Source organism: Eucalyptus grandis, chromosome 2, assembly GCF_016545825.1.
Source record: "Eucalyptus grandis isolate ANBG69807.140 chromosome 2, ASM1654582v1, whole genome shotgun sequence".
NCBI classification, from domain to species: domain Eukaryota; kingdom Viridiplantae; phylum Streptophyta; class Magnoliopsida; order Myrtales; family Myrtaceae; genus Eucalyptus; species Eucalyptus grandis.
In genome coordinates, this window is record NC_052613.1 from 55,259,512 (window position 1) to 55,286,139 (window position 26,628).

Below are 26,628 nucleotides of genomic sequence, written 5' to 3' on the forward strand. Positions count from 1 at the left end.
CAATCAAATCTCACACCTGAGATATGATTTGTCAATTTAAAAAATTAAGTAGACACGAATGCCTTCGTTTGAATTGATTTTGTTTCCGTAAAAGAAAACCCTAAAAATAATAAATATATTCAAGTTGGATCGGATTCTCACAAGAATATCATATGTTTTAGGATAGTTTGCATATTTAGATTAGGCATTTTACTTATTCCGAATTTTTGAAATAAAAAATTCGGAAAATTTTGATTTAGGATGTTAGATTTTCTCTTTATTAATTTGAATTGCATGTTCGATTATTAGACAATTTTAATTTCGAATTTTATAAAAAAGGAAAAGAAAACATAAAAAATATCATGTGCGTCACCTGGAATTAGGTCATTTCTTGCAGTCATTGCATGATTAGGGTCATTTAAAAGGATAGTTTCATCTAATATGTGCCCATCATTAGATTAGGTCATTTAATTAATGTTGCATGACATATAGATTACATAGTAGGTTTATTTAATTGTACGTCACATGAGACATATTTTTGATTGCATTACACATAGATAAGATTTCATTAAATAATAATAAAATCCTAAAAAAGACTGAGCGATTACGTGCTAATTAGAAATCATATCTAGGACCGCAAATGTAAATTCTGAACTAATATTGCAGATGCTTTCGTTGCTACGAGGTAGGTCTTGCAATTTATTTATCATTTTATTGGGTGTTAAATTGGTTAATTGCGCATCCGTATGGTCACCTCATATGTTAGGAAAGAAATTAAAATTAATTCAAGCTACCTGAAAAATATTTTTTTAGAATAAAAGAGAAAATGTACTAAAAGGGCATTAAAAAAACTAACGTAATCAAGTCAGTAAAGTAATATTATTTTACTTGGTTTCTAATCGACCCACCAAAAATAGATTAATAGTGACTTTTAATTAAAAAATCATTTGCATGTTAAGAACTTGAATTTAAGTCGCGAGTTGATATGGACTTGGGAGAGTCCAAGCTAAATTTAGGCTTAATAGTTCATTAGCCAAACTCTAGGTGATGCATCCGAGCTTAGATCGCAACACTAAGCATGGATTCTCTCATTGCAAGAAGTTAATATAAAAAATTTTAGAACTAAATTTGTCCAACTTAAAAGAACTGAATTGGTATCAATGTGAAAAATTTTAGAACTAAATTTGTCCAACTTAAAAGAACTGAATTGGTATCTATGTGAAAAATTTTAGGACTAAATTGATCTAGTTAAAAAGAACTGAAATGGTACTAATTTAATAAGTTTATGATTTTTTTTTTCTTTTCCCATCATAAATCTTAGCTAACCAACCGTGCACTTCTTTTTATGTCATTGCCTTATTTTAATCCTATCCATTCCAGGCTACCCCGCAGTCAAAGATTCAAAGGTGCTTCGGATCACAATGAGAATGGTAGATGAAGTTTTCCCCCTTGGGGAGACAATATAATGTTGAGTTGAATTTTCTTTCTATCATGATTTTGTTTAGGGAAAAAGCCACGAAAAACCTAAACTTTGCCCAAAATGACACATTTACCCTAAACTTTTTTCAAACCGTAACATATTTACCCCATCAATGACATTTTTGTCTTTTTATTCTATTTTTTTTCCTTTTTCTATGTTTTTCTTTTTTTTCTTCTTCCCTTCATCGGCGTCCGGCGAGGGTCGCCCTCGCCGGCATTGGGCAGCCCTCGCCAGGCGTCGAGCAAGGATGGCCCTCGCTAGATCTGGCGAGGGCAGGGACACCCTCGCCCGACGCAAGCGAGGGCTACCCTCGCCGGCGACGAGCAAGGGCAGGGACACTCTCACCCAACACAAGCAAGGGCGGCCCTAGCCCAACGCCGACGAGGGTGACCCTCGCCCGACATCGGTGAGGGCAGCCCTTGCCGGACGCCGACTTCCCTTCCCGGAAAAGAAAAAGAATTTTTTTAAAAAAATGAAAAGACCAAAATGTCATATAATTTTGGGGTAAATGTGTCACATAACAAAACTCAGGGTTTTTGTATTACAAAAAAAGGTTTTGGGTAAATGTGTCACGGTTGGCAAAGTTCAAAGTTTTCACGTTACAAAAAAAAGTTTAGGATAAATGTGTCACTTTGGGCAAAGTTCGGGATTTTTCATGGCTTTTTTTCTTTTTGTTTATGTGGTAATTGAAAGCATATCAAATAAAAGCCTTACATGTGCTTTCAAATTTCAAAGAGCTCTCAATAATGTGAAAAATTTTAGGACTAAATTAATCTAGTTAAAAATGACCGAAGTTAGTTTAATAAGTTTAGAACTTTCTTTTTCTTTTCCCATCATAAATCTTAGCTAACCAACTGTGCACTTCTTTTTTTGTCATTGCCTAATTTTAACCCTATCCATTCTAAGCTACCCCGCTCTCAATTTAAAATTGAGTTGAATTTTCTTTCGATCATGATTTTCTTTATGCGGTGATTGTGAGCGTTTCAAATAAAAGCCCTACATGTTATTTCTACTTTTATAAAACTTAACTAGTTGCCGGAATATTCATTGACAAGACCGACCAAAAAAAGGAAAGACACAAGTTCTGTGAAATTTGATAAATGGAGATGCCTAGAGTGAGGATTAGAGATGGATGGACACCAAGTGCTGCACCATACAATTCATGAAAAATCTCAAATCTCCACTCTTCTCCGCAAAATTTTTACTTTTTCTGCCATCAAATCATGTGTGACCATGTATCTTGCCAGCATAGACATCATTTGGTATCATGTGCCGCGACGAGGAGAATGGTAGATATCGAAGAGCTCGAGGCGAAACCATTGGTGTCCCTTCAAAACCTTACCTACAAAATCGGCGCGCCGGGGTTTGGTGGGAAATCTCGTGCCCCGTTGCATTCGAGCTACCCAGATCGTACATGCGTTTTCATCGGTCTATATAACATGCAGCATGTAACAGAGGAAGAAGCGCCCGCGCTCTTCACTAAATATTGGATCGTATCCCAGCACTTGCAGCGCATAGATGGCGATTCTCGCCGACAAAGTCCTGCTCCGAGAGATCGCCTCCGCGGCTCTCCTCTTCCTCATTACCCGATTCTTTGTCAGCTCTCTCCTGCTTCGCTTGAACTCCTTTAAGCTCCCGCCTGGCCCGAAAGGGTGGCCGGTCATCGGCGCCATCCCTCTCTTGGGGAACATGCCCCATGTAGCGCTGGCCAAAATGGCCAAGAAGTATGGGCCGGTGATGTACCTGAAAATGGGCACGTGCGGCATGGTCGTGGCGTCGACCCCTGACGCCGCCCGGGCTTTCTTGAAAACCCTAGACATCAACTTCTCCAACAGGCCCCCGAATGCGGGCGCGACCCACTTGGCCTATGACGCGCAGGACATGGTCTTCGCTGACTATGGCCCGAGGTGGAAGTTACTTAGGAAGCTGAGTAATTTGCACATGCTCGGAGGGAAGGCCCTCGAGGACTGGGCTCGCGTCCGAACGTCCGAGCTAGGGTACATGCTTCAAGCCATGTGCGAGTGCAGCAAGCGAGGCGAGCCGGTGGTGGTGCCGGAGATGTTGACCTATGCCATGGCGAACATGATAGGGCAAGTCATTTTGAGCCGAAGGGTGTTCGTGACGAAGGGCTCCGAGTCTAATGAATTCAAAGACATGGTGGTAGAGCTAATGACAAGCGCAGGTATAGCATTCAACGAACATTCGAGACAAAAACACGAATACACTTAGCTATCGCGCAAGCTTCTAATGCTCGAATCTATGACACACGAAGGTTACCTAATTTCCTTACGTGATGTAGGGTTCTTTAACATCGGCGACTTCATCCCATCAATTGCGTGGATGGACTTACAAGGGATTGAAGGCGGAATGAAGCGCTTGCACAAGAAGTTCGACGTGCTGTTGACGAAGATGATCGAGCAACACTCGGCAACTGCTCACGAGCGTAAAGGAAACCCAGATTTTCTCGACGTCGTCATGGCCAACCGAGATAACTCTGGGGGCGAGAAGCTTAGCTTGACCAACATTAAGGCTCTTCTCTTGGTATATACATGTCTAAGTGGATTGAACAAAATCTGTCATGATGATTTTTGGCTCGTTCATTAACTTGTGACGTTAATAGGTACTGATCTCGTTATCTCTTTTCCTAGAATTTGTTCACTGCAGGCACCGATACTTCATCGAGCATAATCGAGTGGTCGCTGGCCGAGATGTTGAAGAACCCCAGCATCCTCAAGCGAGCCCACGAAGAGATGGACCGAATCATCGGGCGGCACCGACGCCTCGAGGAATCCGACCTCCCGAAGCTTCCGTACTTGCAGGCCATTTGCAAGGAGAGCTTCCGAAAACATCCATCGACACCGCTAAACCTACCGAGGGTCTCGACCGAGGCCTGCCAAGTGAACGGCTACTACATCCCCAAGGACACAAGGCTGAGCGTGAACATATGGGCGATCGGGCGGGACCCAGACGTGTGGGAGAACCCTCTTGACTTCACCCCGGAGCGGTTCCTGAGCGGCAGGAACGCGAAAATTGACCCGCGTGGGAATGACTTTGAGCTGATCCCGTTCGGGGCCGGGCGGAGGATCTGCGCTGGGACGAGGATGGGGATCGTGCTGGTCGAGTACATACTGGGGACGTTGGTCCACTCGTTCGACTGGAAGCTGCCGAACGGCATGGAGGAGCTGAACATGGACGAGGCGTTCGGCCTGGCGTTGCAAAAGGCCGTACCCTTGTCGGCCGTCGTCACCCCACGGCTTTCCGTTAGCGCATTTGTACCTTAAAGCTTTCTGCGGAAAGCTTTTCCACTACGAGAATGCGACGTTATTTTAGTATTGGGAGAACTCTTAAGACTCGTGATGCGATGGGCCGCTAGATGGGGTCTATAACGAATGTGGTGTAACTCCTTGCTCCTCTCGTGTGTTCTCTTTATTATGTATTTGAATAATTCGGTGTTTTTATGTGGTTGTGATAATATGAACTTAAGTGTTATATATACGTGTGTGCTTCTCTTTGATTATATTTATACATGTTGTAATGGAAGATCTCTAGCAATGTAAAAGGGGAAAAGTACTAAAAGTTTTAAATCTATTGTATTGGTACCAATTCAGTCTTAAACTTTTCAATTGGATCAATTTAGTCCTAAATCTTTCAATTGGACTAATTTAGTCATAAACCTTTTCACGTTAATACCAATTCAGTTTATCTAGCTAATTTTGGCTGGTCGGTACTAATGTAGACGTTGGTTGGTGGCCAATGAGGGCTTTATGGCCCTCGCCCAATGGCTAGCAAGCCTAGCCGGCTACTACGAGGAAAGTCCAAGGAGGATGAAGAAGGAAAAAAATAAAAATAAAAAATTTAATAAAAAAATTAAAAAAATTTAAAAATTGCCATTTAACGTCCGACCAATCGGCCGACTATTCACATCAGTGCCAACTAGCCAAACTTGGCCGAATTGAATTAATTGATACAGATATAAAAAGATTTATGACTAAATTGATCTAATTTCAAATTTTAAAATTGAATTAATACTAATGTGAAATTATTTTGTACTAAATTGGTCAAATTAAAAGGTTTATGACTGAATTTGTACCAATGCAATATATTTATGACCTTTTTGGTACTTTTACCATGTAAAAGTGGTATTGCAATTATTTACTAATCTCGTGACACATAATTTTAAGGGTTAATATCATAAGAAAATCTCAAATAAGTAAATCTGTGACAAATTTACCTCAAACTAATTTTTAATTATCAAAAACCCCTAATTGGTATTTCAATGACAAATTCATCCTAAATTAATTTTTTTACCACAAAAAATCTTAAATCAATACACCTATGAGAAATTTACTTAAAACTAATTTTTTGACATTAAAAATCTCAAATTAGTATACTTATGAAAAATTTATTATTTTATCATTAAATTTGTTGACCTAGATGGCACATGGTGATATAGCAAGTTTACGTGGAAACCCATAGGGTAAATATCATGAAAAACCTAAAATTGTAACACTTGCGATAAATTTGAGATTTGTCATGGCATTAAAACCTTATGGACTTACCACGTCACCACGTATCATCCATGTAATCAAATTTAATGTTAAAATTAAACAGAATTCAATATAGAGTAAATTTATCATGGATATACCAGTTTTGGATTTAGTTTAAGATATATTTGTCATAAGTATACCGATTTGAGTTTTTTCTTCGTGACATTAATCCTGATTTTTTTTTGGCTCTTTCAAACGGTATGGTTTAATTGAAATATAGTAGGAGGCCGGACATCTCCTGCAATGTCAAGTCACTCTGCTATTGCGATGAATGACCAACCCCACATCCCCCCGGGCGGGGCCCCTAGGGCTCGTACTACTTCCCTCGATACCTCCACGGGAGGGGACCGTCACGCGACGAAGGACCATGCTTCTATGGTTCTATCGAGGGAAACCAAGTAAAGGAAAAGATCCCATAAGCTCAACCTAATTCTAAAGCATTTCCTGATTAATCATACATATCGAACGGCTCAATGTTAACGTGTCCCATCTTAATAATAATAATGATGATGATAAATATCTCGTAAGCTATCATGTCGAGAGGTATTTTACCGAATAAATTACACGAAATAGTAAAAGTTAATTCACAAAATTGAGATAGCAAACTTTTGGAACGGTCGAATATATGACCTGGTTGATTTTATAAGTTGTGATATTATTACGCATTTAAATTAGTAAAGAAAACTAGAGCATGTTTTGATTGAAAGAAGACAAAGGTAGGCATCAAGATCGTGTATCCCCTCATTACATTGACACCGAGTCCATGCATGAATTCTCCATCGAAGAGTCGGCATTGTCTCACGTCGATATGCATAAAATTCAAATATGTCGGTCGATTGAATTGAATTTCGACATAGAGTTTTGTGGTATAATAAAATATTGAGATTGATGGATGAAGGTATATCTTTATCTTGCACGTTCGCAAGCAAAGGAAAAAGAGAAACACGTAAATTACGAGATCCGAGAAATGCCGAAAGTGACGAATGGTCTGGAGTCGTCGTATCAGAACTTGAACCCGGATTACTACATCTGCTTCAATTAGGAACGAAATGGGGATCTCGTACGCGGGAAGCAACGATACTTAATCAATAAAGGACAAACATCTTGCCTCTTTCCCGACCCGTGCAAGCACGAATCGCCTGGATGGCTTCCACGCCGTGACCCTCACGGAGGCCCCGACCTCATGGATCTATGTATGACGGGGTCGAGCTCAAGTGAGTCGGGAGCAAGCAACCGTTACCAGCCTATCGAATTATATATAAATCCTCTCGATGGGCTGCGACAACAAAAGACGGTCCCCAAGGACCAGCCCCTCGTTAAATTGGGATCACGAGGAAGACGGCTGCCTAAAATCTTGCTCCTGCTAATGTGTTTTGCTTGGTCTCGTGTTGCACCACATCGCTACACCCTAACCAATCACGAAGTACTAAGTACTATGAAATCAAGAAGAAGATGTACCATTTCAGGTTTCGGCTTAGTTGTGCAAACGTTTGACATTATATTTCGTGAACACCGAAGAATTTTCCGACTGCAGACATGAATCGGGTCATGGAGCAGCCACGTTTCTACTAAGACCATTTTGTGTTCGCAAGATTAAAAAGGAAAAGCGTACCAAACTCAACCGTACTTCAATATACTAAAGTTGATGGAACCGCTTTTTAAAGCTAGCTAGCACAAGCAACAGCCCGATTAGATGGCTCGTGTCTTCGGAACTGGGATAACAACTTTCTGCCATACTTCCGCAATCTTAAAGTCCACTCTAAGTTTGTCGCACGCTAGCCTCTCACTAATCTTAGGTGAACATCACATTACCAAGACAGGCATGAAATCATCGCAATCAATAGAGCAATTTCGTACTTATGGTAAATTTATACTCCGATAGCTTTCATCAAATTTTATCATTAAATTTACTAACCTAAATGACACATAATGACCCGATATGGTAACGTGGCAAGTTCACATTAAAATTTATATGGTAAATATTACGAAAAATCTCAAATTGGTGCACCATTAACAAATTTAACCGTACACTTGTAATGAATTTAACAATATACCTATGAAAAATTTGGGATTTTTTCCATGATAATTCTATGGATTTCCACATGAACTTACCATGTCACCATGTATCATCAATGTCAACAAATTTGATAGTAAAAATCGACAGAAGTTGTCACTGAGTATATTAATTTGGGTTTTTACTGCTAAAATATTAATTTGAGGTAAATACGTTATCTATGTATTAATCTATAATTTTTTGTGATAAAAAAATTAGTTGAGAATAAATATGTCATAAATACAATTATTTAAGGTTTTTCAATAAATTAATCTTAATTTTTTTTTTTTTCTCTTTTAGACAAAATGATCTGGTTGAAATATAGGACATCTCGTGCAATGTCAGATCACTCTGCTATTTACTATGGATGACCCACCTCCTCCTCGTTTTTGTTGGCTTGTCACAGACGTTCTGTAGGAAGCGAAAAGGCCACGTGACGAAGGACGGTCACTCCTCCGTTGCAAGGACGTGCGAATCCTAGAAGGAATCTGCACGAACCCCCGATTCCTTAATGCGTGAGGACCACTACCTTGCTCCCCATGACTTAAAGGTTCAACCGAAAAGAATACATCTGCCAATTAATGAGAGGAGAACTATTAAAAAAAAAATCATAAATTTATTTTTTATATATATAAGATAAGTTCTAAAATTATATTTTAATTATTTATTAATGTAATATTTTCGACTAATCCTGATTGATAATCGTTGATGCGGACGTAGGCTCTCTTACGTGACACGAAGTCGTTAACTTAGACGGTCTTTTACATTTTTTTTTTATAAATTTATATTTTCTTTTCTTTTCATTCTATGTTTAGAATTATTTTCCTCTTCTTCCTCTTTTGATTGACATGGCCGATGAGGATCAGGCTTGCTGGATTGGGTGAGATCTAGCGAGCCTCAATGGAGGCCAACAAGGTCAACCCTCACCTATGGCTAGTCGCTTGCCATTGCCAAAGCCCAATGATTGGAGGCGGAAAAGGGAAATAAACAAGAAAGGAAAGAAAAATTCAAAAAAATTATAAAAAACTTAGAATAGTATGTAAAAGAATCATTTATGTTAGCATCAATCATATTATGTAAGATGGTTAATGTCTATGGCAGCAATTGCTAGCCAAATTTGGTTAGAAGAGCTAATTAGTCAATCATAAAAAAGGTTTATGACTAGATTAGTCAAATTAAAAGGTTTAAAACTAAATTGAAAACCATATAATATGTTATAGATCTTTTGGGTTTTTCTCCATTAATGAGATTAATCAGCCTATTTGGGAATAACTTATTTGGAGAAAATAAAATGTTTTACCTACTTATCCATCAAAATAACATATTATCCTAATCCTTTTTCACAAAAAAGAAAGTTCCTTGGTTATTTGAAGCGCCTGTCTTTAAAAGGGCTACACACTCGTGCATGGTTTTAAAAATTTCAATTGTTCAATATATTCATACTTAAAAAGTGAAACAAAAGTAGAAAATTCAAGTAAAAGTGTAAGATTATTTCGAATTGACAATGTCAAAAGTAAATACCCAAAAAATTAGTTCCGTGATTACAATTTGTCATGCAACACTTAAAAAACTCAAATTTGATGGACTAGGTATCCCACCTATCCCATCATCTTTGCAAGTCTTGTAGGTCAATATTCTTCTGAGCAGTCATTTTAGTTTCCCCCCAGAGGGAGGCAGAATTTATCGTCATGCACGAAAAGCAAACAGGTCATTAATTCGTAACCGCTAGGGTCTAATCATCGCACAAGAACTCTTAAGAAAAGAGAAGTATCATTGTCAAGGAGTACGAAATCCGAAAAAATCAAATGATTTGACATATTACGTGGAATCCCTTACCAATTACAATGGTCTGGTTAAAGGAAAACAAAAGACTATTTGAGAATCTTGAACCCAAATATGTCCTCAAATCTTGGTTCTCACCTAGACCGTGGGGAACGGGATGTAAAACTGCTATAAGGTATTCCCTTATTTTGGGGAAAAAAAATAATGGGGGAATTGAAGGTGCAAGGCCAGCAGACACCAGTACGTTAAAATTAGAATCACATTCATGTAGCATACTAATCCTGCATATCAAATCGACAGGTCTTGGATCATCGGTGTTTGGTTAAGAGGTAACCACAATAAGACTGAGGTTTTTAATCCTATGAGAGCTTCCGACACCTATTTGTTTGATATACAAGGATGACAGGCTGTTAGGATACGTTTTTTATTTTAATGTGTCGATATTAGCACGCCTCACAATCTAAGTCCCCTTCTATCTTTATTTTCCCCAAGATGAATGAATACCCTTTGAGTACCCTCTGAGAGTTTTACATCACATTTATCCTAGGGTTCAAACGATCAAAATGAAGCATTTTAAGAACTTGCTTTTGTGGGTCAACGTACCGCTAAGTAATCACTTAGTTTCTTCCAAAGGGAGACAATATTTATACTCATGCTCAATAGGCAAATTGGTTGTAAATCGTAATCGCTAGAGTCTCCTCATCACACCGAGGCTCTTAAGAAAATAACAGTATCATTATCGAGGAGTTGTGAAATCTGGAAAAATCAAATGATTTGACATATTGAGCGGAATCCCTTAAAAATTACAATGGTCTCGTTAAAAGATAAAGAAAGACTATTCAAGGATCCAACATGTCATTTTTGCCTAAAACAATAATTAAAAAAGAAGAAGAGATAATTATATAAATGATTTTTAAAGTTTGACTTAATATGCAATGTCATTCATGAACTCTTAATTTGTTTAATGTAATCCCTGAACCGTAACTTAATGCATAATACCATCTTTCAATTTTTAATTTGTTAGATGTGATCATTGAACTTTTGGTAAATGTTTAATTTGGTCTCCATATTATATGAAATTGTTAAATATTATTCTTCATTTTTGTTTTCAAGTTCAAGGACAACATTGAACTTTACACATATTTTAGAAACTAAATTGGACATGTAACTAAAGTTCAAGGGTTACGTCGAATAAATTAAAAGTTAAATGACGACATTATACATTGTAGTAAATTTCACAAAGCATGTTGCTAATTGAATCAAAGTTTAGAGTTTATTTGTGTAATTTTTTGATTAAATAAAAGATTGGAAGAAAAACCTAAACACGACCAAGATAACAGTGTCCCCATCGACGAACCCCACTCGAGCGATCAAATCAAATCGTGCCATGAGAGACGGGATGCCACCTGGGCCGACTTTTGCAAGTTTGAAGTTGGTATGGTTTCTTCGACCTTCCACTTGAATATGGAGCGGATGGCTTTTTCCGCTATTATTTTATTTCCCTCTCCATGCTTCAATCGAGCGAAACCAAGTCAAGGAAAAGATCCCATGAGCTCAACCAAATCCTAAAGCATTTCCTGATTAATCTTACATATTGAACGACTCAATGTTAACATGTCCCATCCTAATACTAATAATAATAATATCTCGTAAGCTATCACGTCAAGAGGTATTTTACGAATAACTTACACAAAATAGTAGAAGTTAATTTACAAAATTGACGTGACAAACTCCTAGAACGGCTTGATTTAATAAGTTGGATATTATTATATAATTAAATTAGTAAAGAAAACTAGAGCGTGTTTCGATTGAAAAAAGACAAAGGCAGGCGTCAGGATCGTGTATTCCCTTATGAATTTTCCATCAAAGAGTCGGCATCGTCTCACGTCGATACGTTTAAAATTCAAATATGTCTGTTGATTGAATTGAATTTCGATGCAGAGTTTCGTGGTATAATGAAATATTTAGATTGATAGATGAAGGTGCACTATAGCAACTACTCTATATTTTTATCTTGCGCGTTTGTAAGCAAAGAAAAAAGAGAAAAACGTAAATTACGAGGCCCGAGAAATCCCAAAAGCAACATAGTGTCTTGAGTCGTCGTATCAAAACTTGAACCCGGATTACATGGGCTTCGATAAAAAAACGAAATGGGGCTCTCGTACGCGGGAAGCAACGATGCTAAATCAATGAAGGACAAACATCCAGCCTCTTTCCCCGGCACGTGCAAGCACGAATCGCCTGGATGGCTTACTCGCCGTGAGCCTTCCGGGAGGCCTCCTCGATCTCGTCGAATTATAATTATGATGGGGTCGAGCTCAAATGAATTGGGCCCGTCGAATTATATATAAATCCTCTCGACGGGCTGCGACGACAAAAGATGGCCTCAGGGACAAGCCCATTGAATTCGAGCTGGCCTTTTGTCGTACATCGTCAGAATGGGGTCGCAAGAAAGACGGCCGGCCGAAATATTCCCCCATGCTACTTGCTAATTAATGTGTTTTGCTCGGTCTCGTGTTGCGCCCTGCATCGCTACACCCTGATCAATCACGAAATACTATGAAATTAATGGCAAGAAGTACCGCTTCGTGTTTCTGTCATTAATTGGGTAAAAGCTTGACCTTGATCTTTCGGAGCACTTAAGAATCTCCCGACCACATATACGAATTAGGTCTTGATTGGTCGTCAGGCAATCAGCCATCACCGAAGCACACGACGACGGCAGAGGAAGAAGGAGGAAGGAGAAGAAAAATAAAAATAAAAATAAACTTTTTTTGTTCGATTAAAAATTAAAAACCGATTTTTTTATTTTTTTGCAATTTTCCCAAAAAATCAAATCAAATATTGAGCAATGAAAATATTTTTCACTCCATTTTCAAATTTCAACCGAATATCGAAAAATATGATTATTTTCTTGAGAATGACTTCCCCAAAAACAATTTTAAAAAATGTGATATTTTCTACAAAACAACTGGGCCTAAATCCACTCTGAGCTTGTCGAGCACTAGCCTTTCACTTATCTCGAGTGAACATCGCGTTACCAGGACCAGCACCGACCATTCAATGGATTGACCTGGCTTTGGTTTCTGTCGGGACAATTTGATCCATTATTATCATTTTTTTAACGTCATCAAAAGGGTTCTAGCCAACGAAAAACTCGAATCATACGTGTAGATAACTAACAAGTAACAAGAGATGTATACACACGAGGGCCACAGTAAACACTTTCTGCGTACTTGAAACCATGTTTCTGTCGGACATTAAACCAGACGACTTCTTGTATCCTCCATTTCCATCGCTGATGGCGGTGGCTTCGATGCAGACAGAGAATGCCAAGGAACGACATAGCTTTACGTAAGCAGACGAGAAACCCTGACTCAACAAGAGGAAAAAGAAAGCCAGAAAGAAAAAGAAGAAACACACAGACAAAAGAGCTTGGGAACTCTGCTGCTACGGTAAGCTGCAAATGAAAATGAAGGTTTCGTTCTGAAAAAGAACTGAAAGAAAGAAAAAACGAAGAGATTTAAGGCAGAGAGAACCGAAACTTTTATGCCAGCAGGAAATCATAGGATCTCAAGTAATCAAATTGATACTTCAGGAAACAATATGGAAGGCCAACATACTGCATAACCTAGAAACGCTCCAGACTTCATCTTTCTTCTTTTCAACTGTACAAATAGATTTTAGATAATCTGGGTTGTTTGTTCTGTATAACCAGGATAAATCCCCGTTTTTTTAGATTGCAAAGCAGTGAATTATAGTTAGAAAAAGAGGGTTTGACACATCTACTTGCCACCTCTACAAATCTCTGGACACAAATTCTTGAACACAACTAGATGCAGATGGTATTCACAGGGGGTATAATGGCTCAGGATAAAGGCTTGATGTTTATGGAACAAGTTCGTTTGCCTACAAATTTCAGCAACCTACCCATATACTTGGAGGCAATGCTCTTAAAGACTGGGCTCTGATTGGAAGGAACTTCTCTAAGTTCCCCCAACATCGAATCATAGATTCACCTACCGAATTGAAACATTGAGGGATAGTATATAGCTGCTCTGATTGGAAGGAACTTCTCTAAGTCCCCTCAATGACGAATCATAGATTCAACTTCTGAATTGAAACATTGAGCAATAGTATATAGCTTCGTATCAGTCAAGTCAATGAGTAGGAGGATTTCGAAAAGTACATCAAATAAATGGCTATGCTACATTCCTAGTAAGTCAACTGACTGTGAAGGGTTATTGAGAGGGGCCACTGATATGTGGTAGGATCCCCCAGAACTCATCCTGGAAAGAATCACCACTTGAAAGAATGAGAATTACATCACTGCATGAATGGCTTTATGTTGCAAACCCACAACATCTACATGAGCTGATAAGGATGATAATTACATCTAAAACTCCGTAAGTATTATTATTAAAGGGTTGATTCAGTAGTCTAAGTTGCTTAAAGAATCCAGTCAAATTTTTGGCCAAGATCAAACAGATTGAGCTCATAGAAAACGAGCTTTCCAGGAAACTTGAATACCAAAAACAGAAACAGAAGATTCGCAACATCCACCTAGACTACCTAGAAGTACATTACTCCAAGTACCTCAGTAAACATGGCAATTCCCCACTTCAAACCCTAAAACAACGGTAGCAGGACAGCTCCAACAAACAACTCTCGACAATGTTAGCCATGCACACAAACAAGATCATTTAACTACCAAAAAGGAATCAGTGCAAAGAAGCCTCACAAAATCTGCTTCTCCAGCTGGTATTGAATCTCTAAATCTTTCACAGTACTCTCACTAGCGCACAACAGATCAACTACCTATTACTACCACTATGATGAGACATTGATCCCATCCGTAATTCTCACAGAATCGGCAAATAGGTCATCTGGACAATGCAGATCCTCCTGCAGAAGCAAGACACTGCACATGACCTCGTAGCAACCTGTCATCTTCTTTCACTGGCAGACACAAACTGAAATCATAGATTGGCTTGTTCTCAGCTCTTATAAACATTCTGATGTAAAACAATCCCTATGATAGATGACACAGATTAACTCCTAACAGCAAATATATCTGCATCTCCGCAGCTTACCCCCTTACTCTATTGAATTCAGGAAAACTCAAATTTCTCGGCATAGCACGGAGCAGTGCAGGCAAGTGACAATGACCAATCACTCAACAAATCGCTTCATTGAGACGTCGCTGCGTGAATTTTTTCGCGGAATTTCAACATGTCGTTCCAGTGCACAGAAATTAGCTAAACCACCACCGTCAGAATTCACATATCCACAGAAGAAGTCAAATAAGGGGCTTCATTGCATGATCTGTCAAAAATCTACATCACACCACAAAACATTCCGATACTTTTACACATCGAAAACCTCCTAACGCTGCCGGAGACAATCACGCGATTCATGACCGGAGTCTACTTATCTTTGGTGGAGACCCCGTACTTCTCCTGCATCTTGGCGAGCTCCTCCTCCTTCTTCTTCTGGTCGAACTTCTTGTTCATCTTCGCGGGCTGGTAGTAGAGCACGATCAGGTACCGGTTGGCGACGTTGAACCCGGAGAGGTGGTCGACGGCGGTCTTGGCGTCGTAGATGTCCTCGTAGACGACGAAGGCCGTGCCGCGGGTGTCCTTGCTGGTGCCGATGCGGATCTGCCGGATCGCGCCGTACTTGCCGAAGATGTCGTACATCTCCTCGCTCGTGATGTTGAACGGCAGGTTGCGGACGTACAGGGCCCGGTTCACCTCCGGCGGGAGCCGCGCGTTGCCCTTGCGGAGGCTGATCGTCGTCATCGGCGGCGGGGAGGTCGTCGATCGGCGGGGTGGGGACTCGAGAAAGTGCGGGAAGACGTTAGGGTTTCGGTTGGGGAAATTGGGGGAGGTTGCAGTTGCAGAGAGGAGGAGGAGGAGAGAGGCGATTTTCGTAAATTGCCGCGAGCGAGTCGGTGCGGACTGGACTCGGGCCGGGTGGGCGGGTTCGGTATGCTGGTGGATCGGGCCACGGTCGGTTAGAAACAAGAAGATAAATGGATTTTCTGGGGTAACCGAAAAATACTTACAAATCATTTTTTTTTTTTGGGGGTTATTATGACAAGAACTAAAAGTTTAACGAGAATTAATAGCATAAAGGGATAATGACACAAACAATCCCTGAACTTTAATTTAATGTACAATTTGGTCCTTAAACTTTTGATTTATTTAATATGATCCTTGAATTTTAATCTAATGTATAATTTGGTCCCTAAATTTTTAATTTGTTTGATGTAATTCCTGAACTTTTTTGTACATGTTCAATGAATTAAATATTTTCATACAATTCGAGAACTGGATTTAACATATACCAAGAGTTCAAATATTATATTAAACAAATTAAAAGTTTATGAATCAAATTACACATTAGACCGAAGTTCTATGATTATTCATTTTAATTTCCCTAGTTTAAATGTAGGAAGTATATATGAAACTAAAACAAGTTTGGGTCAAGCCGGGCCATTTCAAGCTATACAAAGGTTACCCTATTCACTTAATTGATGTAGGGCACGCTAACATTGACGACTTTGGTAATTTTTTCGTTGGACTTCTTGTTATTAGATTAACCACAAAAAATTATTCAAAAAAGTATAAAATCTATTTCTAATTGAACTTTAAACGTTTTGATAATCTATCGAAATATTTTTCTCGCTAATTTTGATTGGAAGCCACTAATGTTGATGCTAGTAGACATGGCCACACACGACGTTGATGTGAATGAGTTTTGCAATTTAAAAAAAAAATATCAGATTTTTTATTTTTAGTTTTATTTTTATTTTTGAGTTTTTTCCCCTATTTCCTGGTACGTTGGCCAAGCAGAGAAAAATAGGGGGAAAAAGAGAACAAAAAGGGGCAAAGGAGAGGAAAATTATATATTTTCTAAAAAAATTACGAATATTGTTAATGCCAACACCAACCATTTGTCATGTCACATAGAATAGCCATGGTTTACATCATAAAATTTTTAGCCAATTTTGACTAAAACAATTACATTAATAAATCATCAAAAGGTTTAGGACTAAACTGATCAAATAGAAAAATTTAATAATGAATATTTTGTCACAAAACAACATATTCAGGATTTTTTGGATAATTACTCTAATAAACAAGATATGAAACTATTTATATACCCTTGCCCATTAGTTTAGTCTCATCATTTTGCTCGAATTTACGAGGCGATCTAACCATGGCATGATGCCAATTGGAATTACATTTCACGAGGCCATTTACCAAATTTTTATTTAGCAATTGGATCAAACATATGGCAATTTCAACTAATGCAAGGCTTAACTTATGATCATGCTCGGCAAATTGCCAACAAGAGCATGCCATAGACCTACACATGCGTCATTTTCAATAACACTTCCATCTCCCCCACGTTGCTTGACTTAACGAAAAATTCTCCTTCTTTTGGAGTAAAATGCATCATGTGCATATATAACACATCACATAAAATTACTCGCGTAAAAGTACTTCCGACTTTTTACGGCCTTTCTACATTCACCCTAACTAAGTCATGTCATATTCACACAAGTAAAGATAATATCCTTTTGAATTATCTTTATATAATACAAAAATAATAACAAAATCTGATTGTCAGATGCTATTTTTTATTTTTTTTATTTAAAAACTTACGAGCAAAATAGGCAAATAGTTTATGTACGAATTTTGCGTCTTACGATCAATGTAAGCTCATGCCAACAACAGTTATACTGAATTCCTTTTCACACATTTAATAAGGAAAGAGGTGATATGTTTTTGCCCATTTAGACCTAAATAAGTCCTTAAAAAGTATTGGATTCTCGTACAGACCTTGGATCACCTATATGTAAGACATACGGAGGGTATTGTTGAGTACATGGCAAAGAAAATAACCTTTTGAATTATCATTATTTAATACAGAATTAATAACAAAATTTAATTGTCCAATACTATTCTTTATTTTCCAAATTACAAGCAAAATAGGAAACATTTTACGTGCGAATCCTTTATAGGACAATCAGTGTGAACTCGTGTCGACAACATTTTTACCGAATTCTTTTTCACGCATTTTATAAGAAGAGGGTGGATATATGTCCGCTCGTATGGCCTGCTTGTTTAATTTATGTCCGTCTCCAGCTAATAGAGCTCACGGCATTGCTTAACGATGACATTATTATATTTTAAGACTAATACCACTCAAAATATTAAATTGGCACATTGGTACCATATTAATTTCAAACTAATTTTTAGTCCAAAATAATTTTTATGCCAAAAAAAAAAAAATCCTACACCCGTGAGCATTGATCTGTCACTTGGGGCTAAATGCAGCCGGATATGTCAGTGTTGCATTTTGCCCGAATTAAAGTAATTCTTCATTTTTTTAAAACGATTTGGAATTATCTATAACATAAAAATTAATTTGGGATTAATAAGTGCACCAATTTGACAATGAATACGACATGATATGAATTTGAGAGTTTTTGTGACACATAATTAATCTGAAATAAATGTGACACGTATATATCAGTTTGAAATTTGTAATATACTTTTATTTTATTTTGTCTCATGGGCCAAGATTGAATAAAAAACGAAAGGCCGGACCTCACGTCACACTTATCCCGATAAGTCAAAATTATTTCTCCGGTCAATTCCAAACCTAACACAAGTGATTTGGATATAAAATTTTCAATACGTCTTATCAGAGTCATAGGATATTGCTAAATCTACCGCAACTAACAATATATTTGAATAGATATATTTTTTTTGTACCTCATACAATAAAAAATTTACAATCACAACCATTTATTCGAACCTTACTTTTATTGCGGAGCTCAAATTAGGATGTCGCCAAAATATACATGACCGTAAAAATTTAAACCGCATAATAATGAGAATCTAAATCTAACAACTGTGAAATGATGTACTACATTGAAAATTGCAAATGTTGCTTGCTTCAGGTGTCGTTGGATACTCGTTAACAAAATCCTCCTTGATTTTTATAACCATGCAAAGCCGCACTGAATCCGGGAGCATCGTCTTCCGCATCTGAATACACAGCAAATTCAACGAACTTAAAGCCCCATATTTTGACCGTCATAAATCGAATTGAGTGCCGTTTACCTGCCGGAAGAAGCAAGCCCAACTCCAACCAAGATGCACCGCCGAACAGCCGCACTCCGTTGGCCGATGGCCGAGGATGGCCCGGCAGGGGCGACCTGAGAACACATGCGACGCAAATGCCAAGGGGCGACGGCATATCACCGGGCGGCCGGCCGACGCACGCGCCCGCATGTGATCTCAGGTCGCTCCTGTAGGGCCCTCGGCCAAAACCCGCACTCGAGCCCCCCCTGCAATCTCCGCCGGCGGATGCACCGGACGACGATACTGTGCCTTACCGGTGGCGGATTCCTTGGAGCTTTAATAGGCGAGAGAGGAGCCCGAAAGATCTGGTACTGCGCCCGGCTGTACTGCCAAAGCTTGACCTGCCCTGCCCGCAGGGGTTCCCCGCGAGTTCAAGCAAAATCGGGAGTACAAGTGTGTACTTTCCTACAACATTGTACTGGAAGATAAAAATATCAAACTAAGCTTTCGTATGGAAATGATGCAAGAAATCGCAAGAATGCAGTACGTGCGTGTACGACTAGAAGTGCCCATGGCGAAACGATTCGCGTGGATCTTCGCGGTATCGGATTGTACGTGCCCGTTGAGTCGTAAGTCGTACTGGCATTTTGCAACCGCCAATTGTACGCTGCCCCATGCGAAGATCCGAAATGACTTTCCTTTTCCGAGAAAAAGATATTTTCCCGAAAATGCTGGCGATTCCGTTTATTTTCGCCCTGAAATTCGTTCCAACGGATAAGGTCTTTTTAATTTTTTTTTAAAGAAAAAAGTCACAAAAAATTATAAACTGTACTCATACGATCCACTCATCCAAAATTATTTATTGTTATACAAGTAATCCAAAACTTATACTAATATAACACATTTACTCCGAACTTGTATTAGTATGACATATTTATCTCAATTTTTTTTTATAACACTAATAACCTTAACCTTGTATTTTCTAGAATGTATGTGTGAATATGTTGTGTTAAAAAAATCTCACATCAGAGAATTAATGTGGTGTACAACAATTTATATATTCTAATTGACTCGTAACTCATAAGTTTAAGTTTTTGAATGGATGTGGATTAAACTAGATATCATATGAGTACAAGTTTGGGATTACGTCATGAATACATCACACGGCTATAAATTTGAAATTTTTTGCGTCACAATTTTTTTTTTGCATTAAATATGTCGTGTGGCTATCAGAGGTATTACAATTTTTTTCAAGACAAAAATTTGAAACAAATGTGTCACAATGAATATAATTTAAAAATTTTCGGTGGTCTTTTCCCTTTTTTTCTTAATTGATTGTTCAACTTATCCTGCATTGAGGGTGTGCAATGCTCGAAATCGATTTTCCGCTGCCTGATTTTCCTGCTCGTACTAAGGTTGGAATTTGCAGGATCGATTTTAATTCGCGTACAGTAGCATTTCCCCGGTTCGACTGATCGAAGACGGTGTGATCCGCGGCCTGTGTTACCCACGTGAAATGGTTCGTGGAGATTGTCCGTCTTCCAACATTGGACTTTGGACTTTGGAGATGAGAACTATCGCTTGTGAAATTGCAGCTCGAATTGCAGAACTTGGGCTGCGCACAAAGGATCTGCGTAGCCAGTCGGCTCAAATAACTGGGCGAGGCCCTTGAAACGAAACCCATCATCTGGGTCAGTCCAGACGTTACAATCGTGGCATAATCCAATCTTTTAATGGGCTCTGCTCTTTTAAATCTTAGGGAAAAAGACACTAAGAACTGTGAATCATACCTATTGTGACACATTCACCTTAAAAATCTTAAACTATGCTCACGATACATTCACCTTAAAAATCTCAAATCCATACTAGCGTGACACATTTACTTTCGCTGTCAAATGATTTCCCTGCCAAAACCACGCTGTTTTCATTTGACTTAAGTAGTGCAATGCCATGTCAACAACATTTGACTCTCATTGTCTTTGTAGATAGATTTTTAATAGTAATTAACGATGAAAACGGAGGATGAATATATCATATGAGTATAAATTTGAAATTTTTTAGATAAATGGGTCGAGTGGGTATGATTTGAAGTTTCTTTTGGGCTTTTTTTTTTTTTTTTTTTTTTTTTGAGGGGGTGTTTCTTGTAATTTTAATTTTCGACCCTATTCTCAAAGCTTAATTTTGTGGTCAGCGGTCACTTGTCACGAAAATTTGGTGAAATATAGTAATTTCCGAAGATTGGATGGGGTAGTGGGACACTTGGCATGCGCAGAGGGATTGGGCATTGGGACCACTAGACGAGAGTCCAGAGGAAAAGAAGGGTCTTTGAATCGAGCCAAATATATGTGCAAATCACATGGCTTTCAATTGATAATTTCGAAGAGGAAAAGAGAAGGGTTGGAGATAAAGATATTGAAAGCCTGCCTCGACTTTAGCAGACAAAGAATCTATTTGACTGGTCATGCAGCCCTTGAATTTTGGGGGCCTTTGCCATTTTTCTCCCCACTTCTAGTTGTATAAAAAATAAAAAAAAAGGTTGCACACCATGCCAGGAAATGTTTTTGTTGGCCGGGATAATGGCGTTGCAAATACTGAAAACTTTCATCGTTTGAATGATAAGAAGCTTTACTCTATTCTTTTGATTCCATTAGGTAACTCGACTTTTCAAATTTGGCTCATTGGGAGGAGATGTTTCAATAGATGAATTGTTGTGTCTTGTGATTTTGTTTGTGGCTCACTTACTTTGCAAGAGTTGAGCTCGACCACCGGCATGACTCGCTTGACATTTTGGTATTGGTGAGGGAGAGAGAGTTTTTTTTTTTTTTCCTTCTCACTCACTTTCGGACTTTTTGCCCTACCTTTACAAGGCGTGGGAGTCGAAACCCACTTCAAAACTTACGCGTCCCCACCCCATCCCCTGAGATGGGGATTTGAACCCCTCACCTCCCCCTTCCATGTTGGAAGGGTGGCCACTGGGGCGAATCCCAGTGGTTGAGATAGAGAGTTGATTTGGACAATTTTATTGCTGCCCAATATGTCTGTTGGCGCATATTGGGCATATATATATATAATGTCTATTGGCGCGGTATTATTTCAAGGGAACATCGGAATGATAATATGTATTGAAAACAATTAATGTCTAATTGACAAAATTAACATCCAGTCTTGTCATTTTCCCAATGTCTAGCATTGGCTTGTACTTGACAAGTCAAGGAACTTAATTGAAAAAAATAAGTTGTTTAAATTAAGTCGATTATAGAATGGCCAAAAGTTCAGAGAATTAGAGTGTCATTATTCCTCGATTTTAATGATATATTCCGACGGTTTTGTCCAATTTATACTCCATATGTAATATCATGCGAAGTTCATTTCTCAAGTACATCAAAAGTAGCATAGCCCTTCTTATGTTATGAGGTTGACACATATACACACGAGACTACATGTTGTCTGGAACGTTTGGAATTGGCTTCCTAAATTTTGTAGATAGAATCTTTGCCTCGTAAGGTATCACTCGCTAAAGAAAAGAGTGATTTTGAGCTTATTTATTTGAAATATAGATTTCACATCAGAAATGGTTGAAGTCACGCCGCAATCCATGGGATATAGTTATTATTTAACTAAGGTATAATCGCCCAATTTCAATGACATCCACCCAAACTGGATCAATATATAAATTTATCCTAATTCACTTCACTCTTGGTCAAGCCCAAGTAGACACATCGAATTGAAAACCCTAATTGCCATTTGCCCCTTTCTGGTTACTTCCTTAAGTCTCGCACCTCTCACTCGCCACTCATGACACTCGTCGCTCCTTTTGCAATCTTGCTTGTCACTCCTTCGCTTGTAAATCCAGTCTCTCTCTGAGGTGAATAACGAGTGGCTATTCTCTTGATGGTTAGGTGCAATTCCATGTGAAGTACATGTGCTCATGTTCGATTAAGCTTTCAAATAAGTTTGTCTAGTCCAATCAGTTAAAAATTGTATTGATATAGATGACAACCTATTCCTAGACCCATTCGGAAACTAAATCGGACTAGATCCAATTCTTGGGTAGGTCAAGAAAACGGAAGGCCGATTGCTGACTTTAGGGTGGGAATCGAACCTAGTACTAACAATCAAAAACATTAACAGGTCCAATATGATAACAATAACATGAATCGGCGAAGTTTCGAAGTCAAATCAAGTACTTGTCAAATATATTAATCAGTGTCCATATGTTTAGTAGTGGTCCTCTTATTAATCATCCAATAATATGACCCGGGGTGGATTCGTCTGGGCCGGCAGTGATCTCCCCCTCGTGGGGGCCGTTCCCTCCACATAGCCGTCGTCGAGCCACGTCGGCACCACTATTATCCACCAACTGCGGGGATCAGATGAAGAGTCACCTTTCCTCGTGTCAATCGCCTATAATTAAGAAATTGAAGGCACACTTCTCGTGCAACGGTCAAAGTGGGTCTGCTACTGACCAAAAAAAAAAAAAAAAAGTGGGTCTGCCATCGACCGTCTCAATCTCGCACCATTGTCCCCTTCGCAATTGCTGGCAACATACGGGGAAATGACTTTTAAAAAAATCACAAAATCTATTCAATTTAGACATTTTAATCGTATCAATCAAATTAAAAATCATTTAATAATTTATCAATTTAGTCATTCCGATCAAAATTGATAGAAAATTACTAATGTATACATTGAGCATTTTATGTGGTATGATTGTTGTAAACGTGAACAATTATTAAAATAATTCAAATTGTTTAATTTTTATATTATATTTTTATTCTCTTCCTTCTTCTTTTTCTTCTTTTTCTTCTTCCGATTATTATTAAGCCTCGATGATGGCCGGTGATCCGCCGCTAGAGAGGGCCAGCAAGGCTTGAGGGCGAGGCTCCACTTCGCCGGCCTCAGGCAAGACCAAGCCTCCCACGAGGCCAGCAAGGTTAGCCCTCGCAAGCTCTCTCGTGGCTGGTCGTCAAGGTCTAGTGACCAATGGAGGAAGAAGAAAAAGAAGAAAAAATATAAAAAAATGTTTATCGACGCTATAAGATGGCGAGATCCACATCAACAATTTCGACTAAATTGGTCGAAATAACTAAATTGACAAAATATTTAAGACTTAATTTGTAGAATTGAAATGTTTAGAACTATACTAGATCTTTTTTTTTCTTTTATAATAATTTTCCCACAACGTATACTATTCATATTCCTCTGAAAATATAATGACATAAATGATTCATGAATTTTGACTAAATATGCAATGTGATCCCTAAACTTTTAATTTATTTAATGTGATTCCTGATCTTTACCTCAATGTACAATATGATCCCTCAATTGAAAATTTATTCAATGTGGTCATTGATCTTGTGACATATATTCAATTTAGTCTGTAAATTATATAAAATATTCAATATAGTCATTCTATTAATTTAAATTCATGAACAATCTTAAATATTTTATATAATTTATAGATTAAACTAAGTACATACTAAAAGTTAATGGATCATATTGAATAATTCATAAATTCATAGACAACGTTATATATGGAGCTAAAGTTTAAGAATTATATTATAAATTGGTCGTATTATTTTTCCTTCTCTAAATAGTAAAGAATTTATAAAGTGCTCCAAAAAAAAAAATCACGAAATACGCGACCCACGACAGAAATTCCCCAAAAGATTTTCTCGAGATACGGTCGTCCAAGGAACAGATCCCCATCTTGCTTTGTCGGCTACGTGTTCGTCGATTCGCCTCTCTGGAGGTGTCCCTGACGGAGGAGGATTGGAGTAGAGGGTCCGAATGACCCCACTCTCCATGTATCGTACATTTTCTCTAAGCCAAAACTCGTATCTTGCATTTACAGATACATGCATATCGTATTATTATACTTTTGGACCTTAGCTTGCGAGAATACTAACACATCCGGTGGTGGGATCGCGCCAAAATTGTACTATGCCTCGCCATGATGCTTCCAAGCACTTCTTCGAAGACTCCCACGTTAGGAATTCAAAGATCTTGGAGACAATGGAGATACGGATCTCTGCACCTGGACTTACTTTTAATCCATCTACATTTTTTGCCATCGAGATTTTTCGATTTTTCATGTGCTTAGAAAAGGACATCGGCTCTATCAGCACATGCTCCGATGGATTCACTCAATCAAAGCCCCCGCCAGATCTTTACTAGATAGGAGAGAGAAAAGCGTGTTTGATCGGGACTAATCCTCGTATGGAGTTCTTGCCTATGTAAAAGTCTGAATCAATTATGGCCCTGCGCATTTACCTTGCCCGGTTCATATGGGACATGATTGGTATTTGGACCCGGCCTAGGATCGGCTTAACACCCTTATCCAAGACTATGCAAACACATATCCAAATAAGGTGTGGGTGGCTTTGGACGAATGCGCTTGGATGTCCAGGCTTGGAAGCCGCAAAGCACATATCCAAATATGTGCACCTTTGAAGTTTGGACGAAACAAAAGATTATGTATGGACCTCATGAACATGTTTTTCTGACAACAAAAAAAAAAAGAACATGTTTATATTGTGAAACATTATAATTCATGACTATTAACCCATTAAATGTTGTGTTTAATACTTGTGTTGAGATAGTATCTGAAGAATAGTACCGTGGCATTGGAACATGATTACTGGCTCCAATTCTTCTCTGCATTTAGACATCACCTTAATTAAGGGATGTTATATATATGCTTGATTATATCGTGTCGAGCCTCATGAATTAGATTGATAATAGAACCTTTAGTCAAGTGAGAGAATGTCAAGTGAGAGAATGTTGGGCTTGACGAGGTCCATGGCTTATTAGGTCTATTATCTAATATTTGATATATGCCCAATTTAATAAAATATATTATGGGCAATATATTTTTGACATTTAATTAAGCATGTAGAATCCATATTTTAAACATTTATGGAAGGTTGAGATTTGTTAGCTTTATGATTGGTTCCATCACTCCCGCCATATAATATCTTTTTTCAGTGAAGAATGAATGTATTCCGTTATCGAGTAAAATATATTATGGGCAATACATTTTTGACATTCAATTAGGCATGTAGAATTTATATCTTAACCTTGATGGAAGGTTGAGATTTGGAGGTTGGTCCCATCACTCCCATTCTATAAGATCTATTTTTAGCGGAGAATAAATGTATTCCATTATTAGGGTTTCGCTATATCCACAAAATTGAAAAGAGAAACATACACACCCATGGTAGAATTTCTATAAGATCTCTTTTAGGCATGTAGAATTTATATCTTAACCTTGATGGAAGGTTGAGATTTGGCGGTTGGTCCCATCACTCCCATTCTATAAGATCTCTTTTTGGCGGAGAATAAATGTATTCCATTATTACGGTTCCGCTATATCCACAAAATTGAAAAGAGAAACATACACACCCATTGTAAGGATTATAGAGGAGAGTACTGAAGATTTATACACACGGGAAGACATCTTATTGCTTCTTGGATCAATAATATTTATTAATTTTATATCATATTCATGTGATTGAAATCCGTTTATTCTAACGGTATTGTCAATATTAATTTTCGTATGGAGTTCTCCACATGACCTGCGCATTTACCTTGCCTGGCCTAGGATCGGCTTTATACCCTTATCCAAGACTATATACACACATATCCAAATGAGGTCTTGGAAATGGAATCCGCAAAGCACAAGAT

General features: G+C 38.3%; 2 protein-coding genes and 1 long non-coding RNA gene across 3 annotated transcripts; 1 reads left to right on the plus strand and 2 right to left on the minus strand.

The window, feature by feature from the left end:
• Positions 1 to 2,977: 2,977 nt before the first annotated feature.
• LOC104433887 (flavonoid 3',5'-hydroxylase 2) lies at positions 2,978 to 4,976 on the plus strand. The gene is made up of 3 exons (XM_010046779.3): positions 2,978 to 3,641; positions 3,759 to 4,000; positions 4,108 to 4,976. Exons 1-3 carry the CDS (start codon positions 2,978 to 2,980, stop codon positions 4,738 to 4,740), a joined length of 1,539 nt encoding a protein of 512 aa, XP_010045081.1. The 3' UTR covers positions 4,741 to 4,976.
• A 10,037-nt stretch (positions 4,977 to 15,013) lies between these two features.
• Positions 15,014 to 15,754, minus strand: LOC104433888 (splicing factor 3B subunit 6-like protein). Its single transcript, XM_010046781.3, has one exon. The coding sequence runs from the start codon at positions 15,640 to 15,642 to the stop codon at positions 15,268 to 15,270; it is 375 nt and encodes a 124-aa protein (XP_010045083.1). The 5' UTR covers positions 15,643 to 15,754; the 3' UTR covers positions 15,014 to 15,267.
• Positions 15,755 to 18,585: 2,831 nt separating this feature from the next.
• LOC104433889 lies at positions 18,586 to 19,329 on the minus strand. The gene is made up of 2 exons (XR_723580.3): positions 18,982 to 19,329; positions 18,586 to 18,906 (listed from the first exon to the last, which is right to left on the minus strand). It is a non-coding gene; the product is annotated as an uncharacterized LOC104433889 (long non-coding RNA).
• Between the last annotated feature and the right edge of the window lie 7,299 nt (positions 19,330 to 26,628).